Source organism: Budorcas taxicolor, chromosome 3 (genome assembly GCF_023091745.1).
Source record: "Budorcas taxicolor isolate Tak-1 chromosome 3, Takin1.1, whole genome shotgun sequence".
Taxonomy (NCBI): domain Eukaryota; kingdom Metazoa; phylum Chordata; class Mammalia; order Artiodactyla; family Bovidae; genus Budorcas; species Budorcas taxicolor.
In genome coordinates this window covers 43,081,313-43,106,238 of record NC_068912.1, presented here as the reverse complement: position 1 = coordinate 43,106,238, position 24,926 = coordinate 43,081,313, and the positions used below count along the sequence as shown (strand labels likewise).

The following is a 24,926-nucleotide window of genomic DNA, read 5'->3' as shown; positions in this document are numbered from 1 at the left end:
TCATCATCAGTTGCTATTTCTTGTTTGGTTTGAATCAAGTTGATCAAAGCTTTATTGAGAAGCTGGATCACAAGTGAAAAATGAGTTAACTGTGGAAATGACTCCAGCTGCAAATGTTTATATTTACATTAAACTTCAGAATCAGGGGTAACGATCTATCGGATGGGTTTTGTTTATTTATATTATGGCTCTCCCAGAAAGATTTAAGGTGGTTTTCCATTGAGTCGCAAAGAGTCAGAGATGACTGAACGTGCATATGCACACACACACACACACGCACACACACACACACACAAAGACTGGAGCAGGCGTATCATGGAGGATTAAAAACAGAGGGCTTCGGAGAGCAAATTTGGAGGCAACTGAGGCTGAGATTGAAAACTGAAATGAACTGCTCCCCAAACATCATAGAATATGGGTCTTCTCTTAGGTTGGGCACATTACATCAAGTGCACACCTTTAGTCAGCTCCAGGGCTCCTTAGTGGGATTTATTTTACTCAAAACATTAATATAATATGATTGTTAATCATAAGCTCTATGCTGTACAGTGGGTCTCTAGAACTCATTTATCTTGCATAATTGAAGCTTTGTTATTTGTTTGACTAATTTGCTAAGAAGGTAGATCTTATGTTGTGTCCTTACCCCTACAAAATAAAACTAATGATGATGATAAAGATGGGAGGGAACTTTTAGAGGCGATGGATATGTTTATACCATATATTGTGGTGATGTTTTCATGGAAGTATACTTCCAAACTCACCAAATTATGTATATTAAATACGTCCAGCTTTCTGTAGGTCAATCATACCTCAATAGTCTAAATGTTTTTCAAATGAGGTTATCTTCAAGTGAGTTTGTCAGTCTTGATATTCAGATCTCCCAAAATGATTATGTCAGGTACATGGAATAGAAATTTCAAAAGGCAAATTGAAACCAGAGACCAGAATGGTATAATAATAGTCCATATAACTATCTATCTGTCTATCTGGTGCTGCTGCTGCTAAGTTGCTTCAGTCATGTCCGACTCTGTGCGACCCCATAGACGGCAGCCCACCAGGCTCCCCTGTCCCTGGGATTCTCCAGGCAAGAACACGAGTGGGTTGCCATTTCCTTCTCCAATGCATGAACATGAAAAGTGAAAGTGAAGTCGCTCAGTTGTGTTTGACTCCTGGGGACCCCATGGACTGCAGCCTTCCAGGCTCCCCCATCCACGGGATTTTCCAGGCAAGAGTACTGGAGTGGGGTGCCATTGCCTTCTCCATCTGTCTATCTATCATCTATCTATCTAGTATTTACTGACCTTTACTGACAGCTTTTCCTTCTCCAGGGGATCTTCCCGACCCAGGGATCGAACCCAGGTCTCCCGCATTGCAGGCAGACACTTTAACCTCTGAGCCACCAGGGAAGCCCCTTTACTGGCAGCTAATGGAGACTAAGCTATAAAGTGTAACATGTGCCTTTCTGTATTGAAAAGTAAAACTTGAAAGGTACAGGAGTCCCAGAGACTTTAGATTAAAGAAGTCAATTTTGTCTGTCTTCTTAAAAAAAAAAAAAAAAAAAACCCTCTGGGGGAAAGGAAACCCATTTTTTTAAAATCTAGGTTTCTTGCATGTAGAATTTTAGCACCATACTGCACAAATTCTAAGGGGGCTTCCCTGGTGCCTCAGTTAGTAAAGAATCTGCCTGCAATGCAAGAGACTCAGGTTCAATCCCTGGGTTGGGAAGATCCCCTGGAGAAGAAAATGGCAACCCACTCCAGTATTCTTGTTTGAAAAATCCCATGGACATTCTAAGAGAGATCCCACACTCCAAGAGGCAAGATCCAGGATCCAGACCTTTTTTTTTTTCAGTTCTAGAAGGATGTAACTAATTAGCTTCTCTTCGAGCTTGGCTTGTAAAGTAACCGGCATCTACTGATGGTGACCAGCAGGATTGGAAATACCTAGTTTTCCTGATTTGAGGAAATATATAAAATTCACTTTTTTCCCTTGGCCACTTTTCATACCCATATCTTTCGCAAATATAGCAGTCAACTGCAGACTTTTCCTGCAAAGAATTGCCAGTAACTTACCACTTAGATCACAGGCCTTCAGTGACCAAAGGACACAGGCCTGGTGCTGTGTCCAAGGAGGACACTCTAGAAACCATTCAATAGATCAAGCGCAGGTGCCAGAGTCACTGGGCTCCCGATTCTCCTGTCCCCTCACCACAGAGCAAGCACTGCCTTGGCGTCCTCTTTCTCAGATACAGTACCAGAGGCCACATGATGGGTACTGGCCCTGAAATGGCAGCTCTCATGACAAGCAGAACTGCTGAGAAAGATTGCTAATTGACAAAGCTGACAAACTGAGGCTTTAGAATATTTTGATCTCTTTTAAAGTCAAATCTTGGGCTTCCCAGGTGGCGCTAGTGGTAGAGAACCCGCTTACAAATGCAGGAGACCTAAGAAACTCGGGTTCAATCCCTAGGCCGGGAAGATGCCCTGGAGGAGGGCATGGCAATCCACGCCAGTATCCTTGCCTGCAGAATCCCCATGGACAGAGGAGACTGGTGGGCTACAGTCCATAGGGTCTCAAAGAGTTGGACACAACTGAAGCTACTTAGCACAAAGTCCAGCCTTGGGGAAAATTATCCTGAATTAAGGATTCCTATCTAAGTGACGGGTGGTTAGGATTTTTCACATCTAAGGTAACCCACAAAAGGAAAGTTCACCCATCTGGTCCGGAGAAGAGATACTAATATAGGAACTGAGCCAAGGGCAGATTATTTATCAGCCAGTCTGGATAGGAGAAGCCCTGTTTGTTGGCAACCCCAGGACCAACTCCAGGTTTGATGATTTGCTAGAAGGACTCACAAGACTCAGCATATGGCTGCACTGACAGCTAAATCTTATTCCAGTTGGATGCAGAGTAAAGTGAGCAAAGTTGCCGGGAATGAGGTCTGGAGGAAACCATGTGCAAGCTTCCAAGAGTCCTCTCCCAGAAAGCCACACAGGATGTGCTCCAGCAACCAGTGGTGGCAACACATGGAAGTGGTGGCAACACATGGAAGTGTTGTCTACCAGTGAAGTTCATTAGATACTAAGCACCCAAGGGTTTTTTTAACTGGGGCTAGTCATGTAAGTAGCCACCACCAACATGAACCAAAATTCCAGACTCGACAAAGGAAAGCAGGAGGACAGGCTGCATAAACCTTATTCTTTTCCTGGTCCAAGGACAATGAAGCACCCTTATCATGAAGGGAAGTCTGATAACAGCACAGGGATCTGTTTACCAGTCAAGTTCCCAGATGCAAGCCAAGGCCAACCTTGAGAGCAGGGTTTTCTAAGGACACTGGTCTCAGGCCTGCTATGTAAACCCTATTTTGCACACTCTGTATCTTAGCCAACTGATCTGTAGTAGCTAAAGCCCACTTAAATTAACATGCAGTTAATCTTACCTTATGAAGTGAAACTGAAGTCTCTGTTATCCAAAGACTTCTTTGTGGATGGAATGAGTTGTGATCCAGGAGACAGGACCTATCCTTTTGAGTCTTCACTGTTCCACGTGGGCCAGGGTTCTGGTTTCTGTTTTTAAAAGGAGACATTAGGAAGTCCTACCACTTGCCTTCACTAAACACTACTGGTTGTAGCAGACACGCCAGCAGCCAATGTCTCCAGTATTCTAATCTCTTGCAGGGCAAACTAGAATAGAAAACGCTCTCTGAATCTACTTTGTTTTAAGAAATTAACTGTCTAAAATTTTTTTCTCCTAATGTTTACCCATTATTTAATATGCAAAAAGAAATAAAAATACAAGTTAATATATTTTTTTGTTCCTTCTTTTTAAAAATTGTTACTGGAGTATAGTTGATTTACAATGCTGTGTTAGTTTCTGCTGTATAGCAAAGTGAATCAGGTATACCTATATCCACTCCTTTTAGACTCTTTTCCCATATAGGTTATTATAAGTACTGAGTACACTTACCTGTGCTGTATAGTAGGTATATTACTTATCTATTTTAAATATAGTAGTGTGTATGTGTCAATCCCAATTTATCCTTCTCCTTGCTTCCCCCCTCCAACCATAAGTTTGTTTTCCACATCTGTGACTCTATTTCTGTTTTATAAATAAGTTCATTAGTAGCATTTTTTTTAGATTCCACATATAAGTGACCATCATGTGATGTTTGTCTTTCTCTGTCTGACTTACTTCACTTAGTACGGAAAAATAACCAGAATAATTTTAAAATATTGCAATTTAAAAAATACTGAAATAAAAAACATTGAAAATTAAATAAAAATATAATTAATATAAGTAAAAAATTAAAATGATAAAAGATTTATATAAATTGACCTGCTTAAAATAAGATAAAAGAATAAAATATGCAGTGGAATAATGCCATTAAGGAACTAAAGGTTTAAAAGAATGAGGTAGGATAATCCAAAATAAATTAAGAGTAAATCAAACAAAAAAGATCTGGATTTTAAAAATAGTAAAACATAAAAAATGAAGGTAAGTTTAAAACACACTGAACAAAGCAACAAGACTTCTTGAGCAGAGGGAATTACAGATGCTCACTGGCCTCCCAGTTAGCCTAATCAGGTCTTGTGAGAGTCAAATTGCCCAGGCAGACTATTCCAAGGAAAAGACCTATGAACAAGATATTTTATCAGCTCAAATTCTCCCAGTTAGATTTCCAGGCTGTCATGTGCAGACCTGCAAAAGCTGTTAAACCTTGGGGGAATATTAAGAATATGCTATTCTTTTTGAGTGATTAAGACAGACAATGGGCTAAGTGCCATAAATCTATAGGTAAATCTATAAGGTATCTTACTATGTAAACCTCAGAGGTATTAGGTCGATTCTGAAACAGAGGTGAAGTGAAATGACTTGTCTGAGGTCATACATCTAGCCAGAGGGAGAGCCCAGATTTAAACACAGCCTTAATGCCCCTCTTTCAACAACACAAGAGAAGACTCTACACATGGACATCACCAGATGGTCAACACCGAAATCAGATTGATTATGTTCTCTGCAGCCAAAGATGGAGAAGCTCTATACAGTCAACATAAACAAGACCAGGAGCTGACTGTGGCTCAGATCATGAACTCCTTATTACCAAATTCACACTCAAATTGAAGAAAGTAGGGAAAACTCCTAGACCATTCAGGTATGACCTAAATCGAATCCCTTATGATTATACAGTGGAAGTAAGAAATAGATTTAAGGGACTAGATCTGATAGATAGAGTGCCTGATGAACTATGGAATGAGGTTCATGACATTGTACAGGAGATAGGGATCAAGACCATCCCCATGGAAAAGAAATGCAAAAAAAGCAAAATGGCTGTCTGGGGAGGCCTTACAAATAGCTGTAAAAAGAAGAGAGGCGAAAAGCAAAGGAGAAAAGGAAAGATATAAGCATCTGAATAAAGAGTTCCAGAGAATAGTCAGAGGAGATAAGAAAGCCTTCCTCAGCGATCAATGCAAAGAAATAGAGGAAAAGAACAGAATGGGAAAGAATAGAGATCTCTTCAAGAAAATTAGAGATACCAAGGGAACATTTCATGCAAAGATGGGCTCAATAAAGGACAGAAATGGTATGAACCTAACAGAAGCAGAAGATATTAAGAAGAGGTGGCAAGAATACACAGAAGAACTATACAAAAAAGATCTTCACGACCCAGATAATCATGATGATGTGATCACTCATCTAGAGCCAGACATCCTGGAATGTGAAGTCAAGTGGGCCTTAGAAAGCATCACTACGAACAAAGCTAGTGGAGGTGATGGAATTCCAGTAGAGCTATTTCAAATCCTGAAAGATGATGCTGTGAAAGTGCTGCACTCAATATGCCAGCACATTTGGAAAACTCAGCAGTGGACACAGGACTGGAAAAGTTCAGTTTTCATTCCAATTCCAAAGAAAGGCATGCCAAAGAATGCTCAAACTACTGCACAATTGCACTTATCTCACGTGCTAGTAAAATAATGCTCCAAATTCTCCAAGCCAGGCTTCAGCAATACGTGAACTGTGAACTTTCTGATGTTCAAGCTGGTTTTAGAAAAGGCAGAGGAACCAGAGATCAAATTGCCAACATCCGCTGGATCATGGAAAAAGCAAGAGAGTTCCAGAAAAACTTCTATTTCTGCTTTATTGACTATGCCACAGCCTTTGACTGTGTGGATCACAAGAAACTGTGGAAAATTCTTCAAGAGATGGAAATACCAGACCACCTAACCTGCCTCTTGAGAAATCTGTATGCAGGTCAGGAAGCAACAGTTAGAACTGGACATGGAACAACAGACTGGTTCCAAATAGGAAAAGGAGTACGTCAAGGCTGTATATTGTCACCCTGCTTATTTAACTTATATGCAGAGTACATCATGATAAATGCTGGACTGGAAGAAACACAAGCTGGAATCAAGATTGCCTGGAGAAAGATCAATAAACTCAGATATGCAGATGACACCACCCTTATGGCAGAAAGTGAAGAGGAACTAAAAAGCCTCTTGATGAAAGTGAAAGAGGAGAGTGAAAAAGTTGGCTTAAAGCTCAACATTCAGAAAACGAAGATCATGGCATCTGGTCCCGTCACTTCATGGCAAATAGATGGGGAAACAGTGGAAACAGTGTCAGACTTTATTTTTTGGGGCTCCAGAATCACTGTAGATGGTGACTGCAGCCATGAAATTAAAAGATGCTTACTCCTTGGAAGAAAAGTTATGACCAACCTAGATAGCATATTGAAAAGCAGAGACATTACTTTGCTGACTAAGGTCTGTCTAGTCAAGGCTATGGTTTTTCCTGTGGTCATGTATGGATGTGAAAGTTGGACTGTGAAGAAGGCTGAGCACCAAAGAATTGATGCTTTTGAACTGTGGTGTTGGAGAAGACTCTTGAGAGTCCCTTGGACTGCAAGGAGATCCAACCAGTCCATTCTGAAGGAGATCAGCCTTGGGATTTCTTTGGAAGGACTGATGCTGAAGCTGAAACTCCAGTACTTTGGCCACCTCATGCGAAGAGTTGACTCATTGGAAAAGACTCTGATGCTGGGAGGGATTGAGGGCAGGAGGAGAAGGGGACGACGGAGGATGAGATGGATGTATGGCATCATTGACTCGATGGATGTGAGTCTGAGTGAACTCCGGGAGTTGGTGATGGACAGGGAGGCCTGGCGTGCTGATTCATGGAGTCGCAAAGAGTCAGACACGACTGAGCGACTGAACTGAACTGAAACATTCTGATGGAAAAAATTCAGTGTGCCCCCCACCAACTCTCTCATAACTGCTTTCAATAGTGGAATGTATCCTTTCAGAACTTCTTCCATGCACTTCCGTACATGTATGTCCATTTACCCATATATAAGTGCTTTTTCTTTTATAGTAATATCACACTCTATGTGGGGCTTTCCTGGTGACTCAGAGGTTAAAGCATCTGCCTGGAATGCGGGAGACCTGGGTTTGATCCCTGGGTCGGAAGATCCCCTGGAGAAGGAAATGGAAACCCACTCCAGTATTCTTGCCTTGAGAATCCCATGGAGGAAGGAGCCTGGTAGGCTACAGTCCATGGGGTCGCAAAGAGTTGGACATGACTGAGCGGCTTCACTCACTCTTAATGCCAAAGCCAATCACCTAAACTTTTTGCTGTATTACATGTAGCCACAGACTCTTTTAAATATGGCCTGATTGCTAGGAAAGAACACATCAAAACAGAATACCAGACAAAACAGGTTTATTACTTTGAAAGTAGAACATGTTTCAAGGCAGGGAGTCTTAGAGACACATATATAAATTAATCATCTCTTGCTGAGTCTCAGCTATGAAAAAACTAAAAAGGTCGTGAATTCATACATTGGAATCTAATGAAAGATAATTAAATTCTTGAAAATTTAAAAAACTGTTTTAATGTAGCATTGAAAAGATGAGGTGGCCAAATGACAGAGTTCAGGTTTGTAGTTTCCACTGCCACTTGGCCATGTATCTTTTGACATGCCTGAGGAAAGGCCACGTAACAGTGGGCAGCGTCTAATAAATAAGCCATTTAAGAATTTTTTATACAAATTCTTACATTGTCCTAATAATAAAACCTCCAAAATCACTGCAGATGGGGACTGCAGCCATGAAATTAAAAGATGCTTGCTCCTTGGATGAAAAGCTCTGACAAACCTAGACAGCACACTAAAAGGCAGAGAAATCACTTGGCCTACAGAGACCTGTATAGTCAAAAGCTTTTTACAGTAGTCATGTACAGTAATTTTTCCAGAAGTCATGTATAGCTGTGGGAGTTGGACCATAAAGAAGGCTGAGCACTGAAGAATTTATGCTTTCAAATTGTGATGCTGGAGAAGACTCTTGTGAGTTCCTTGGATTGCAAGAAGATCAAGCCAGTCAAGGAAACATTGAAGGCAGGAGAAAAAGAGGGCAACAGAGGATGAGATGGTTGGATGGCATCACTGAATCAATGGACTTGAGTTTGAGCAAACTCTGGGAGATAGTGAAGGACAGGGAAGCCTGGTATACTGCAGTCCATGGGTTCACAAAGAGTTGGACACGATTTAGTAACTGAACAACAACAACAAAATAACACTAAGTCCTGGGCAATTCTTTTCCAAATTGTACTGTTCTCTTAGTTTTAATGGGCTCAAATACTGTGCATTAATATACCTGCCATATCAGAATTAGAATCCTACCTAATATTTCACTGGGCTTCCCTGGTGGCTCAGAGGGTAGAGCATCTGCCTGCAATGTGGGAGACCCAGGATCAATCCCTGGATCGGGAAGCTCCCCTGGAGAAGGAAAGGGCAACTCACTCCAGTATCCTTGCCTGGAGAATCCCATGGACAGAGCAGCCTGGTAGACTACAGTCCACAGGGTCTCAAAGAGTCAGACATGACTGAGCAACTTCACTTTCACTTAATATTTCATTGAAAGCATATGTTGTGATTTTAAGTCAATATGTTATTTTTATTTTTAAAAAGTAATATGATTCTTGTAAAAAAAAAAAAATCAGGACTATACAGAGTAAAAGATTCAAATCCTCCTTTCCCTCAAATCTGCTAGCCTGAAGTAACTGTGATAACAGATCTGACTTTCAGAAATTTTTTCTAAAGCATGTTCTGGAAAAAAAAAAACACAGCATGTTCTGTACTTAAATAATGACTCTATCTGAACACCCAAAATATTATGTGTTTTCTCTTGTTCCTGCACAAATATGCTCAGTGTTCCAAATGATGTTCTGGATAAAAATAGGCCCTGTACCCTCTTGTGAGTTATGCTTTAAGGCTTCTTCTTACATATTTTTCTGTGCCACATAAGCCAACCCTTCTGGTGGTCAGCTTACTTTCCACCTTCTTCAGAAAGCCTTTCCTTACTGTGGCTTTGGTGAACTGTCATTTTTTTGCTCCTCACTGGACTAGGACATCCTTGGTTAAGCCTGTGCACCCTTTACTTATCCCAGGTACCCCAACTCATAGAAGGATAGGTTGGACCTCTTTATTTCACTGCACCTTTTTTCATATTTTCTCTATGCTGTTCTTAGTCCTTAGTTCAGTTCAGTTCAGTCACTCAGTCGTGTACAACTATTTGCGACCCCATGAATCACAGCACGCCAGGCCTTCCTGTCTATCACCAGCTTCTGAAGTTTACCCAAACTCATGACCATCGAATTGGTGATGCCATCCAGCCATCTCATCCTCTGTCATCCCCTTTTCCTCCTGCCCCCAATCCCTCCCAGCATCAGAGTCTTTTCCAATGAGTCAACTCTTCACATGAGGTGGCCAAAGTATTGGAGTTTCAGCTTCAGCATCAGTCCTTCCAATGAACACCCAGGACTGATCTCCTTTAGAATGGACTGGTTGGATCTCCTTGCAGTCCAAGGGACTCTCAAGAGTCTTCTCCAACACCACAGGTCAAAAGCATCAATTCTACAGCACTCAGCTTTTTCTTCAGGGTCCAGCTCTCGCATCCATACATGACCACTGGAAAAACCACAGCCTTGACTAGACAGACCTTAGTCAGCAAAGTAATGTCTCTGCTTTTCAATATGCTATCTAGGTTGGTCATAACTTTTCTTCCAAGGAGTAAGCATCTTTTAATTTCATGGCTGCAGTCACCATCTGCAGTGATTCTGGAGCCCAAAAAATAAAGTCTGACACTGTTTCCACTGTTTCCCCATCTATTTCCCATGAAGTGATGCGACCAGATGCCATGATCTTCATTTTCTGAATGTTGAGCTTTAAGCCAACTTTTCCACTCTCCTCTTTCACTTCCATCAAGAGGCTTTTAAGTTCCTCTTCACTTTCTGCCATAAGGGTGGTGTCATCTGCATATCTGAGTTTATTGATCTTTCTCCAGGCAATCTTGATTCCAGCTTGTGCTTCTTCCAGCCCAACGTTTCTCATGATGTACTCTGCATAGAAGTTAAATAAGCAGGCTGACAATATACAGCCTTGACGTACTCCTTTTCCTATTTGGAACCAGTCTGTTGTTCCATGTCCAGTTCTAACTGTTGCTTCCTGACCTGCATATAGGTTTCTCAAGAGGCAGGTCAGGTGGTCTGGTATTTCCATCTCTTTCAGAATTTTCCAGAGTTTACTGTGATCCACATAGTCAAAGGCTTTGGCATAGTCAGTAAAGCAGAAATAGAGGTTTTTCCAAAGAATAGCAAGGAGAGATAACAAAGCCTTCCTCAGTGATCAATGCAAAGAAATAGAGGAAAAGAACAGAATGGGAAAGACTAGAGATCTCTTCAAGAAAATTAGAGATACCAAGGGAATATTTCATGCAAAGATGGGCTCAATAAAGGACAGAAATGTTATGAACCTAACAGAAGCATAAGATATTAAGAAGAGGTGGCAAGAATACACAGAAGAACTATACAAAAAAGATCTTCACGACCCAGATAATTATGATGGTGTGATCACTCACCTAGAGCCAGACATCCTGGAATGTGAAGTCAAGTGGGCCTTAGAAAGCATCACTACGAACAAAGCTAGTGGAGGTGATGGAATTCCAGTAGAGCTATTTCAAATCCTGAAAGATGATGCTGTGAAAGTGCTGCACTCAATATGCCAGCACATTTGGAAAACTCAGCAGTGGACACAGGACTGGAAAAGTTCAGTTTTCATTCCAATTCCAAAGAAAGGCATGCCAAAGAATGCTCAAACTACCGCACAATTGCACTCATCTCACGTGCTAGTAAAGTAATGCTCAAAATTCTCCAAGCCAGGCTTTAGTGATACGTGAACCATGAACTTCCTGATGTTCAAGCTGGATTTAGAAAAGGCAGAGGAACCAGAGATCAAATTGCCAACATCCACTGGATCATGGAAAAAGCAAGAGAGTTCCAGAAAAACATCTATTTCTGCTTAGTCCTTAAGTCGTGTCCAATTCTTTGTAACCCCGTGGAATATAGCCTGCCAGGCTCTTCTGTCCATGGAATTTTCCAGGCAAGAAAACTGGGTCAGTTGCCATTTCCTACTCTGGGGGATCTTCTTGACCCAGGGTGTGAACCCTGGGTTCAGTCTTCATTGGTAGGTACAGATTGGTTTTCTGCATTCGTAGGTGGATTCTTTACCACTAGCACCACCTGAGAAGCCCCTATTTTTCTCTGAGTGCTTCAGAAATTCAGAGCTACGGAGATTTTATTTTCTTAGGGAGACTCTTAGTCATTACATCTAGAAGTGTAGGTGAAATTTGGTCAGGACAGCTTTCTGCTGAAAGAAATTTTGAAGAATCAGAAAGCATTTGTGAAAGTTTAATGGGTCACTGTCTCTGGTGTCTTTGCTGGTCTAGAAAGAATGGAGATAGTGAGAAAGGTGTCAAAGAAAATAACCTGTATTGACCCACAGAGATTGGAAAGTTGACTGTGTAGATTAATATTTCATTCATTTATTCAACAAAGCTCATGAGAGGCTGACAAGGAGTTATAGGTATAAAGTAAAAGCCCCTGTGCTCAGGTTCACAGTCTTGGGAGGAACACAGACACCTTAGCAATGAGCATCCAGTTTGATGACACATTTTTCCTGGGAAACACTGACAGTCTTGAGGAGAGCAATGCAACTCAAACTGAAGGAGAGAGTGTGGGCAGAGGAGGCTTCCCAGAGGAACAAGCATTTGTTGAGATGGTTTTGAGGACAGCAGGAGGTGTAGGATTAATGTTGGCATTTTTTGTCCTAATTAAAAACCTGATGTGTTCAGTTGGCAAGGAATTAGAGGAAACAACCATCTTGAGCCCAGCAGAGGCAGCCGCTGCCACGGCTGACTCCAGCTCTCTGCCCTGACACGGTCCGGTCTATACTTTTGAAACTTGAAGGTAGGCTCCAGAGAAGAGGTGGTTTGCATGACAGAGGAACTGCCTGCTCCATCTTTACTGCTTTTCACAAAGGGACAAAATCGACTCAGGGAGGGGGCAGGGTTGTGTGTAGGAGGGGATCCCAAAGGGACCTGCAGGAATAGAGGCATGGAAACGCTTTAGCAAACAGTAACTTTCCTGACACAATTTCCTCCACTGGCTGCTTTAAAGGATGTATATAAATTTAACATCGTGCATGTGTGCTAAATCACTTGAGTGTCTAACTGAACAGTGTCTGACTCTTTGAGACCCCATGGATTCTGGCCTGCCAGACTCCTCTGTCCATGGGATTCTCTAGGCAAGACTATTGGAGGGGGTTGCCGCGCTCTCCTCCAGGGATCTTTTCCGCCCAGGGGTCGAACTCGAGTCTCTGTCTCCTTCATTGGCAAGCAGGTTCTTTACCGCTAGTAACATCTGAGAAGCCAAGATTTAACCTTAAAACAATTGTAAAATGAGACTCATGTGGAACTATGACTCTAAATTCTGGCTGCATGAGAATCACCTGGGGAGTGTTTTAAAAGTAGTGACACCAAGGTCTTACTTCAGAGGAATTATACAAGAAAGTGGGTTATGTGGCCTGAAATTGCTTTTTTGGCCTTTAAAAATGTTAAAAAAGAAACTTCATTAATTACTGGTGCATAGTAGGGTTAAGGAATTGAAGGGAGAAAGCCAAGGTTTCCAACCATTTAACATTGCCTTTTAAACTGAGATTTTTAGTTGTTCAGGGTGGCTTTCAAAATCAAGATTTGGATTCAGAAACAGTAAACTAAATAGTGCCCCTCCTTATCAGTTAACAACTATCTTGCTCAAGGTATCTTGCTGGGAACCCAAGGAAATAAGAGAATAAAAAGAAGGAGGAAAAGGGTGGAAAGGCCTCTTCTCCATGCCTTCATCTATGTCTTCAACGAGTTCACAGCCCAGTTGGGGAAATTATCTAATCATGTGTTGGTTGCATTTTTTGCTTGTTTGTTTTTGGATTGTGAGAGATAGCCAACTTTAACTAGCTTAGGACCCAAGAAGCTTGTAGAATCCAAGGACCAGCCGGTGGTTGGACTTACGCTCGAGCTGGACCAGGATTAGAGACCAGCAAGCTCACCATCTATCTTTGCACAAATAGTACGTCTGCTGGCACTGCTCTTGTTGCAACTTCAGTCACCTGGAGAGGCACAGGCTGCCTCTCGCATTCAAGCCCACAGAGAATCACTCCGAATTTAATAGGCACCAAGCAAAGGAGGGGTTAGTTTTACCTTTAGTGTTTGAGGGACACCTGAGTGGAGGTGTGTCCTCTGCAGTCAGAAATGGATCAATGTCCTCGACTCAAACCGCGATGGGGTGGCTTCTAACACAGATTCTGAAGCCACTTTCACCAGGTTCCCCGGGCTGGCCCACTATCCAGAGAAAGTGTTCAAGGATTAGGAAATAAAAAAATATGCTAAGAAAAGAACTTTTGGAAACTGACAGGGATTGGGCACCTTATTTCTGAGATGAGGAAAATAGAAAATATTAGCTTTTGTAACCACCACTGATTGCCTCGATGAGGTAGAAATAGTAGCTTCTGGTTGTCTTGTTTCCTAATCAATATAATTTAGACTTTAAAATTACAAGGAAATTTCTTAGATTTTTCTTGTTATTTCAAGTGTGATCTTGTCAGTCTGGCTGACCTCTAACTAAAGATGATGATAATTGTGATCATGAACCCAAAAGTGAATGATCTATTTTCTTTTCAGTGATATGTGAACACACACACAGAGCACTCTTTTAAATTGACCTCATCATTAAAATTGCCTAAAATATTCCTAAACACTTGACAACGTGAAACTTTCCATCCAGTTCCTAATTCTCTCAGACAGAAATATGTTTTAAGCAGATTTTAAAAATAAACTACATTAAACCCCTTACTGGAAAAAAGTCACTTCTGGACAGAGACCAAGCCAAAGCAATTTTAGTTCAAATTGGTTTTCCTGGAAAAGTTGAAGATGTAGTTCAGAAAAGAAACGCCCTGGCAACTTTACAAATCAACAGGATCAGTCTACATATCCTCAACCACGGTGATTCTCAGTACTAGCGAAGGAAAGAGTCTCCTGGGGAGCTTGTTAAAATGCAGATTTCAGGGTCCAGATCGTATTAATATTAATAGTTCTGCTGCAGACCTGGGTACTTTTGGTACAGGAGATCTGAAGATCACAGTTCAATTAAATGAAAAGACAAACACAGAGATTTATAAAGGTCGGTAGGATGAGAATGAGGAATTGTATTAATTATGATGTTTTGCTTTGCTTCACTGATGGCTCAGTGAGTAAAGAATCCAAATGCAATGCAGGAGACACCCGAGATGTGAGTTCAGTCCCTGGGTCAGGAAGATCTCCTGGAAGGGGAAATGACAGCCCACTCCAGTATTGTTGCCTAGAGAATCCCATGGACAGAGGAGCCTGGTGGCCTACAGTCCATGCGGCCACAAAGAGTTGGATGTGACTAAACACACACACATATTTTGTTATGAAGCTATTTTTTCATAAGCTAACACAATTTATCTCCTAGACCCCCTCAGCGGGGCCACCTGACGCGGTGTCACAGGACAACCTGGTCTCAGGCACAGATGGGCCACTCTGTGTGCGACACTGGGTGAGTCATCCACTGTCTTTGGGTTTCAGTTTTCTTTTCTGTAAAGTGAGGAGACTGGATGATATCAGTGTTCCTTAACCTTTTTGAGATTTGTCTGCTTTGAGCAGCTAAGAAAATTCTTCCATTTCTTTTCTCCAGAAAAGTACACAAATACACGTGCCCAAGTACACGTGCATTTTTGCACACAAACTTAGGGAGGGTCACAGTTCCCTTAACATGCTTACAGGGACTTCCTGAGCCAGTGATGCTCAGAACTGGAGAACTGGCTCATCTGAACTATGTCTCATACCCCCTCCCATTCAGATTTGTTCCACTGAGGCATCTCCACTCCTTGCCCCATGTGGGGCATCACTTCTGTCACCGACAGGTGTGGCACTTCATGAAGCTGCATAAATCCAATCATTATAAGACTCTACAGAAGTAGGCGACATGATCTTCAATTTATAAACGAGAAAATTGAGGTTTGTAAAGGTGAAATCATTTGTCTGAGGTCACCTGCTTGTAACAAACAGGCTCTGGATCTGACCCTGAGCTCTTAACCTCTCTGCTGGATAATTCTTTGTTGTGGGGTCTGTCCTGTGCCCTGTGAGATGTTGAACAGCATCCCTGGCCTCTACCCATTAGATGCCAATAATGCCCTGCCTCTCCCAAACTGTGACAACCAAAAGTGTCTCTAGACATCACCAAAATATACCCTGGTGTGCAAGCTAGGCCCCAGCAGAGAACCACATCACGTTCTCCTGCTTACATTACTATAGTGAGCTGCAGTCACTGGGGAGGAAATAGGGACTCTCTCTGAGGACAGGAGAAAAGTTAACCATCATGCCAAGCTCTCACGTACTTCAGGAAGGAACAAACCATAGGTCATTTCCAGCTTCGTGACTCCCTAAATTCTTAATTTCTAAAAATGTTCCTGTTGAGCTTTAATGTAATGGTAAAATGCTTGTGTGCAGCTGAGTTACTCCTAAATTTGGCTGTGAGACAACAAAAGCTGTTGCTCTTTGAATAACCTCTCTTACAGTCCAAATTGGCCCATACCAACACGATTCCCAGAGAGGAATCCCAAGACCAGAAGAAATACAGCTGGGATTTGAAATGGGATGTCAGATGGTCTCAGTGCTGTATTTAGCAAGGCTGCCCTGTGGCTTGGCTGGCAGCAGACAGGGGAGGCACAGGAAATGAGAAATTTGTCATTGCGGCCACTTACTGGTTGCTTTCCCAAGGCACTTGAAACAGTTGCTAGTTCCAACTGGTCCAACTGAGACAGTTATTTGATCCAGTTTGGTGGATTATGAAATTGAGAGCTAGAAAAGTCAACATTGGATGCTGTTGGGGACAGATGTGGGGTTTTATGAGGGGGACTGTTACAAACAAATGTCCTATTTAAAAATAATCTAGTGGATTATTATATTTAAAATGGATAACCAACAAGGTCCTACCGGAGAGCACATGGAACTCTGCTCAAAGTTATGTGGCAGCCTGGATGGGAGGGGGCTTGGGGGAGAATGGATACATGTATATGTATGGCTGAATTCCTTCACTGTCCACCTGAAAATATCAGGACATTGTTAGTCGGCTGTACCACGTTACAGAATAAAAAGTTAAAAATATTAAAAAAACATGGAAGAAAATAATCTAGTGGAACAAGGAACAAAGATAAGGTTACAGGAAGCTTTTAAAGTGTTTGAGAAAAATCACAATGCTTTGCAGCATGACTGATGCTGGTTGTATCTCCTGAGAAGGAAATTGAGATTCAAATTCCAGTCCTACAGATCAAAGGTTCCCAAGAGACCTATTCAGTAAACAAATGTTTAAGTATTTACAACGTGTCAGACACTCTGATCAAACACAGAGCCTGACCCTGGACTAGGTTACAGTCTGGAGAGGGAATAACCATAGCCAGGAAGCTGGGCTGTAGCAGTGATATGCTCAGGTGCTTTGGGCAGCCAGGCTAGATAGTCCGTCATGGAGATCCAGAAAGACTTCTTGGTGAAGTCTGAGCTCAGACCTGGAAGCTCAGTAAAACTTTGCTGGGCAAGAGTGGGGGCAGATTGTGGAGAGAGCCTCGGGAATAGCAGGCACTGAACAAATGGAGATGCCTGGATGGTTAGGAGAGGAGATTCTGGGGCATTCTTGGGGAGGGCACGTCTACAGCGAGGCTGGAGCAGAGGCTGGGGAGAGAGGTGGGGTGGAAAGATGAGGTTGTAAGAGGTCGTGTGAGGATTTAGCTGGGATGGTTTTAAGAGTTCTGCAGACCTCGATGCTTTTGAAAGCCCCATCATATCGAACATGAAAATGTATCCTGATTCCATCTTAAACTAATTTACAAGTAACAATGAGTTGAATTTCTGTTGACTATTTAATAGCATGCTCCTTTCTATTTCAAAGTTTTCTTTTTGTATTTCAGAGCAAGTAATTTTTTTCCCCCCAAATACCAAACCTCTTCAAAGGGTATTGAAAAGCTGATACGCTGCTCTAGGCACCACGCTTATAGGGCTGTAATCACAATTCTTTGTTTTAAACTTGCAGGTTCAAACCTGCATAAAGCTGATAACTGCCCCCTCCACTGCCCAGTGTCCATTCTCTCCCTTCTCCGTTCAGCAGGCCTAAGAGCACTCAGTTAGAGTGGCCCCAGCTTCTCTTGCAGCAAGGAACAGCCATGTGACCAAAGTTTTGGCCACTGGGGCATGTGCAGAAGCAACCTGTGAAGTTTTCCATTCATATATTTAAAAACGAAGCTGGCTGCCCCTCTTCCTTTTTATCCCATCTCTGCCAGCTGGAATATGGACATGGTAGTGGCGGGAAACGTCAGCCACATAGACAGGGGTAATTCTCCAGGGCAGTGGCTCTTGAACTGTAGCATCAGAGTCACCTGGAGGGCTCATTAACATACAGATCGCAGGGCCCCATCACCAGGAATTATGAGTCACTGGGTCTGAATCATTCCTAACAAGTTTCCAGGGGATGCTGATGCTGCTGGTCGGGAACCACACTTTGAACACTATCTCCTAAAGGATGGTGGAGCACTAAGAAGATACTTGGGTGTCTGGACAACCCTCGGGGAGGGGGAAGGGGGGGGAGATCTGTCTTCCATCTGGACTGCTTGTTATGTTTCTTGAAACCTCTATAGCTTTGGGTCTTGTTACATGAGCTCAATCTACAGCAGCTAACCCATGGTAAGGATGTTTCACTTCGCCCAGGGAGGTGGTACACAGTAGGGACTGAGTATGGTGAGCGTGTGCATGCTCAGTTGTGTCCGACTCTTTGTGATCCAATGGACTGTATGTAGCTCGCCAGGCTTCTCTGTTCATGGGATTCTTCAGGTAAGAATACTGGAGTGGGTTTCCTTGCCCTCCTCCAGGGGATCTTCCCAATCCAGGGATCGAATCTGTGGCTCCTTCGACTCCTGTGTTATAGGCAGATTCTTTACTGCTGAGCCACTGGGGAAATCGTTGAGTATGGGGAACTGGATTTGCATCTCAGTTATGCCACTTCCTTAGCTTCCTAGATTTGGAGTAAGTTCTTTAACCTCTTGTGACTCTGCTTTCCCATCTATTAAATGGATCTAAGTGGACAAGTTTCCCTAAACCTCACACCCCCTTTCTAGACCATGTTCATCACCAAGACCTCAGAACTCTGTGCCCAATGGCCATGATTGCACTTCCATGAGCTGTGTGAACATCTTCTCTGGCGCTGCCCTTCTGATGACTGCCATCCAGGTACCACCCTAGGTCTGAGATGTTACCACAGAGTGACTGTAGGACAAAGATGTGAGTGAAACTTGAATAGGCAGGCTGGCATGTCCTATGTTAAAATGAGGCCTCTCTGGCATGTGATGATTGAGCAGAGAGTGGGGGAAAACAAGGGGGGTGGCAGGTGAACTGTGGGCCAGAGGCAAGCTCTCCAAGTTGTCACATTTCAGTGGCATGGAACAATTTATAAATCTGAGAATTCTAGATTTGAGCATAGCTTTTCAGTATATTTGTCAAGGTAGGAGAATAGAACATATTTTATTTAACAGTTTGATTTATTATTTTAAAATATTTAGACATATGGCCTATGGACTTCTGTCTGGACTCCTTGGCCTGCAAATTTAAGCCCAAGCCTGGTTACTGTGTTGGCCTGGCATGAAGACTAAGTAAAAGAAGACATGAAAATACTCAAAACAATGGTACACGTGGTATGCGTGCATCATTAGCAATGATGATACTTAACAATTCTCTTGAGGGCAACATGGACCTAGTGAAAGACTTAAAGCAGAATATGACATTCGCTTACTATTTTTTCTACAAATATTGACTAAGGGTCTACTCTGTGCCTGGCATTGTTCTGGGAGCTGCCAATAATAGTGGTGAACAAAATGAAGTTCCTATTTCCAATGAATGTATATGGGGGGGGGGGTGGTTAAACAGATAAAAATAACTCTTATCTTTAAGATTCAAGTGATGGGTTTTGGTTTTAGAAAGATCATACTGGCTGGAGGGAGGTAAGATTGCACTTAGAGTCAGGAGCTTGTCAGGATAATTCAAAGAAGAGATGGGCTTCCCAGGTGGCCCAGCAGTAAAGCATCCAGCTGCCAGTGCAGGAGATGCAAGAGACTTGGGTTTGATCCTTGGATCTGGAAGATCTCCTGGAGAAGGAAATGCCAACCCACTCCACTATTCTTGTCCAGAAAATTCCATGGACAGAGGAGCCTGGTGGGGTCCATGGGGTTTCAAAGAGCTGGACATGACTGAGCACATATACACACAAAGAAGAGATGATGGTTGTCTGATGCCAGGTAGTGGAAGAGTGAATAAAGATCAGTGAAAAGAGTAAAAAAAGATTAACCTAGTAGAATGATGGCACTTGGTGATTAATGGATATTGGGAGTAAGATTGAAAATAGGAATTAAGGGTGACAGCTAGGATTCTGAGGTACTTGGATACTGGTGATGCTGGTCACTGAGATTTAGATAGAACACAGGAGAAGAAACCAATCTGGAGAGGAAGAGGGGATCAGTTTTGGAGATTTGGGGTTTCAGATGCCCATAGAGCACCGATGTGCAGATGTCCGTAGGCAGTTTTATATCTGGGCAGATCTCTGGCCAGTTAGAAAGTGTCTCAGTGGTGATAGCCAAAAGCAGCATGGTGCAGACATTCAATGGGAATGTAGAGGCAGAAGTAGTGAGGAAGTAGAAGCAGAAAGACAGCAGTTTTGTCAGGAGTGTGAGCTGTGTAGGCACCCTGAGAAGGAGGTGAAGTGCAAGGAAACTGCTGGCTTAGTTGCGAAGTCGTGTCTGAGTCTTGCAACCTTATGGACTGTAGCCCACCAGGCTCCTCTGTCCATGGGATTTTCTAGGGAAGAATACTGGAGTGGCTTGCCATTTCCTTCTCTGGGGGATCTTCCCGGCCCAGGGATGGAAGCTGGGTCTCCTGCACTTCAGGCAGATTCTTCACCAACTGAGCTACCAGGGAAGACCTACTTGTAATGAAATAGACATTTTTGTAAGGCCAATGGAAAGCAAGCGGAGGAGGGTAGACTGGAGATTCATCAGACAGGGTAGTTCACGGAGCAAGTTGCTGCAGGGGTAGGAGGAAAGAGATTCTCATGTAAACTATTGACTGTTTCGCCATGGAGGAAAACAAATGAAATCATTTATATATTCATTTATGGGCTTCCCTGGTGGCTCAGTGGTTAAGAATCTACCTGCCAATGCAGGAGATGAGGGTTCGATCTCTGGGTTGCGAAGATCTCCTGGAGAAGGAAATGGCAACCCATTCCAGTATTCTAGCCTGGGAACTCCCATGAACAAAGGAGCCTGGTGGGCTACAGTCCATGGGGTCACAAAAACATCAGACGTGACTTAGTGACTAAAAAACAACAAACACTCATCCATTTGTTGATTCAATAACAAGTATATTAATTCTAACTGAATACTGTTCTGATGCTGGAAATAAGATAGAAAAAAACTCCCACCGTATATCATGTAAGTTCAGTAGCTTAAAACAAAAACAACCCCCCCCCCCCACCCCGCCCCAAACAAAAACTTGGCCCCTGCCAGGCCAGGGCTAAATAGGCAGGGTCTTGGCAGAAGTGTATGTGATTGCAATACACCTGAGTCCCCCAGGAGAGATTTCACTCACTCCTATGCAAGACAGCAACAGCTGGGACCAAGAACCTGGACTCTGAATCCCCCTGACGTGAGAGAAAATTTTTATTTCAGCAAGTTTTAACTATGAATGATTAGAGGCTCTCTTGCAAGCTTATTGGCCTTGCTGTACTGAAAGCCTTAAATAACAGCAGATAAAAGACACTGGCAAAAAACCCCCCAACTCAACTAATTCCATTTAGATATCACCTAAATGGACTAAATTCATTAGGTCCTGCTTAATCCTACCCCCATATTAATGGGGTTAATAGTCAATAGACTATAGTTAATAGACTATTAACTATTAATGAGTTAGTAGTCATTAACAGTTTTTGAAGGACAGACAGGAAAGCAAAGGAGGGGTATTTTGTGCTTCATCCTGAACAGGCACCCTGAGGAACAGACTGGAAAAAACTCCTGCCACGGGACCTGAGACTACGTTACATGTTAGACAGAGCAGGTATATTTCAAGTGTCACAGGAGGGTGGAGATATGTCAAATTTATGCATGGGCATTCAGAGAAAGTTTGAACAGAAAGGGCCTTGGAAGTCACCGAGTGAAATTCCTTATTTGACAAGATGAAAACAATCCATTGCAAGGCCATTTGGTAGATGCCCAGCTTAGAACCCAAGTGTCCTGAAAACCCACCTAGCATTTTTTTCTATTATGTCATGTTTCTGAGTTAAATTTTCAAATAAATGACTTTCCCAGTGAAAAATGATTTCTGGAGGGTGATGACTTTTATGAAAAATTTCACTTGTGGAAGATTCCAACATCAGACTGCAAATCTCTGTCTAAGGCCATAGGATCAAAAATTCTGCGGTAAAAACAGATCACTCTGTTCTTTATAGTGTGGATCATTCAAGCCCCTTGCTTACCCCCAGAAACCCACTGGTATGTAACCTTCTGATCATTCGTTTTTACCCTCTATTTCATTACTGAAAGAGAAGCCACACTCTAGAAAGGAGTTTGGCGATGAGAAAAAAAAAACTGAAATTTTGATTGCAATTAAGACTTGAAGATTTTCTGTATATTACAACCCATATCCCACCTTACCAAAGAAAAAGTGAATTTCAATTAGGACATAAAGCAATTCTCTCTGAAAATGTGGGATGGAAAGATCAGCCCTGGGTCTTAGGAGTATATTTATCTCTCAGAAAAATCTCATCCCCAGGATGCATCAGACAAAGATGAAATACATTGCGGGTATATTACATTTTATTCTAGCATTGATGGAAGGGGTGGGGGAAGGAAAGAAAAATGAAGCAAGGTGAAAAATAGGGCGATTGAGAGACAGAAAAGACAGAAACTTGTTAATTACAGGACTTTCTGAGCAAGATATTTTTCTTCCCTTTCACAAGTTAGAAGCTATTGAATAATTCATACCAGCATGGAAAGGCTGCCTTTTCCCTGGGTGATGTATAACTGAGCAGGAGAGAGCTTCGAGTGGGTTCACCGCATCAGCCACCACTCTAGCTTCTGAGCACGGGGGTGCTCTCCTCTTGAGCTCAGCTTCTGCTTTTGCAGCCAAGCACCCTTACTGCTGCTGCTCCTGCCTGCCTACCTGCCCACCCGCCCTGGCTTGCCGCCTGCCACTTTACTTTCTCCAGCCTTGCTGCCAGCTGAGGAGTCTCCCTGCAGCTGCTGGCTTCTGCCTAGGGCCATGTGTGGATGCTGCACAGGGAAGGAGGCACTTGCTCCTGGTGCTGATCCCAGCTGAGTTTCTCCTGTTGATTGCAGGACCACAGATGCTGCTGCTGAGGAGGTATTCCTTGGCCTCCCTCCCTCTGCTACCCGTCAGCTAAGGACCAGCCAGAAAGTAAGATACCCCCAACCCCTTTTCCTCTGGCATTTTCCCCAGGTGGCATATCTCTGCTTTCTCATGGAAACTAGGGGCTCCATCTGCCATTCCCACGTGTGTATCTGTGTGTGTATTTAGCGGGCGAAGGGGCGATTGAGGGACAGGGATTGTATTGTTCTGTCCCAAGGCTTCCCTGGTGCCTGCTGAGTGCAAAGAGGCCTTTCTCTGGCACTGGAGACATTTTCGAGGCAGGCACTTGTCATTTGCCACCCCCGTTCTCCTCGAGCTCCCTCTACCCCCTTCCCCAGCCCATTATTCTGCCACAGCCTTTTGTGTCAGTGGCAGAGGTCTGAAGGAAGGTCTCTGCCCTCCCTGCAGGAGGGCATCAGGATGGGCCGCGCTGCGAGAAACGGACGCTAGCCAGCGAGGTGTGAAGGGTTGGCCAGAATGACCAACTCTTCCACGTCCACCTCCTCCACCACCGGGGGATCCCTGCTGCTGCTCTGCGAGGAAGAGGAGTCGTGGGCGGGCCGACGCATCCCCGTGTCCCTCCTGTACTCGGGCCTGGCCATCGGGGGCACGCTGGCCAACGGCATGGTCATCTATCTCGTGTCGTCCTTCCGAAAGCTTCAGACGACCAGCAACGCCTTCATCGTGAACGGCTGCGCCGCCGACCTCAGCGTCTGCGCCCTCTGGATGCCGCAGGAGGCGGTGCTCGGGCTCCTGCCGGCGGGCTCCGCGGAGCCCCCCGGGGATTGGGACGGCGCCGGGGGCAGCTACCGCCTGCTGCGGGGCGGGCTGCTGGGCCTCGGGCTCACCGTGTCCCTCTTGTCCCACTGCCTGGTGGCCCTGAACCGCTACCTGCTCATCACGCGGGCGCCCGCCACCTACCAGGCGCTGTACCAGCGGCGCCACACGGCGGGCATGCTGGCGTTGTCCTGGGCGCTAGCCCTGGGCCTCGTGCTGCTGCTCCCGCCCTGGGCGCCGCGTCCGGGCGCCGCGCCCCCGCGCGTCCACTACCCGGCCCTGCTGGCCGCCGGGGCGCTGCTGGCGCAGACGGCGCTGCTGCTGCACTGCTACCTGGGCATCGTGCGCCGCGTGCGCGTCAGCGTCAAGCGGGTCAGCGTCCTCAACTTCCACCTGCTGCACCAGCTGCCCGGCTGCGCCGCCGCCGCCGCCGCCTTCCCGGGCGCCCCGCACGCGCCGGGCCCGGGTGGTGCTCAGCTCCCGGCGCAGGCTCAGCCCCTGCCCGCGGCGTTGCACCCGCGGCGGGCGCAGCGGCGTCTCAGCGGCCTGTCGGTGCTGCTGCTCTGCTGCGTCTTCCTGCTGGCCACGCAGCCGCTGGTGTGGGTGAGCCTGGCCAGCGGCTTCTCGCTGCCCGTGCCCTGGGGCGTGCAGGCGGCCAGCTGGCTCCTGTGCTGTGCCCTGTCCGCGCTCAACCCGCTGCTGTACACGTGGAGGAACGAAGAGTTCCGCCGCTCGGTGCGCTCAGTCCTGCCCGGCGTCGGCGACGCGGCGGCCGCTGCTGCCGCCGCCACGGCCGTGCCCGCGGTGTCCCAAGCTCAGCTGGGCACTCGCGCCGCCGGCCAGCACTGGTGACCCGGGCAGGGCGCTCGGGAAGCGGAGATGCCCGCCTTCCAATGGCCTTGGTCACCGCCGCCTCCTGCCCTTGGAAAGTATCCCCAGCCTGAACGAAGACTCCGGCGGGCGAAGCTCAATAATAAACCGGTGCGAAGATTTCGCCTTCGACCCCAGTGGAATACCTGAACCGAGGTTTCAGTGTACATGTGGGCCGCGAAGTCATTTTCGACGGCCCCCTGATTTTTACCCTTTGTTTCCGTGTTTTAGGGAAATCCTAAAGTCAGAACACCGGAAACTTCAGGATCTTGCGCAATGACTTTCCGAAAGAACCGGTCAATTTATTTTCACAGTTTTGGAAAAACAGCTTTGTTACCTTGATTACCATTCCCACCTTCATCGTCTTAAGATGTATATAAAGCGCCTCGAGTGTGCATAAGCCAAAGGGAATAATATTGA

The 24,926-nt window shown here is 44.5% G+C and overlaps 1 protein-coding gene across 1 annotated transcript; it reads left to right on the top strand.

Moving 5' to 3' along the window:
- The first annotated feature begins 23,336 nt into the window (after positions 1-23,336).
- On the top strand, positions 23,337-24,488 carry GPR88 (G protein-coupled receptor 88). The gene has a single exon (XM_052638167.1). The coding sequence runs from the start codon at positions 23,337-23,339 to the stop codon at positions 24,486-24,488; it is 1,152 nt and encodes a 383-aa protein (XP_052494127.1).
- The last annotated feature ends 438 nt before the right edge of the window (positions 24,489-24,926 follow it).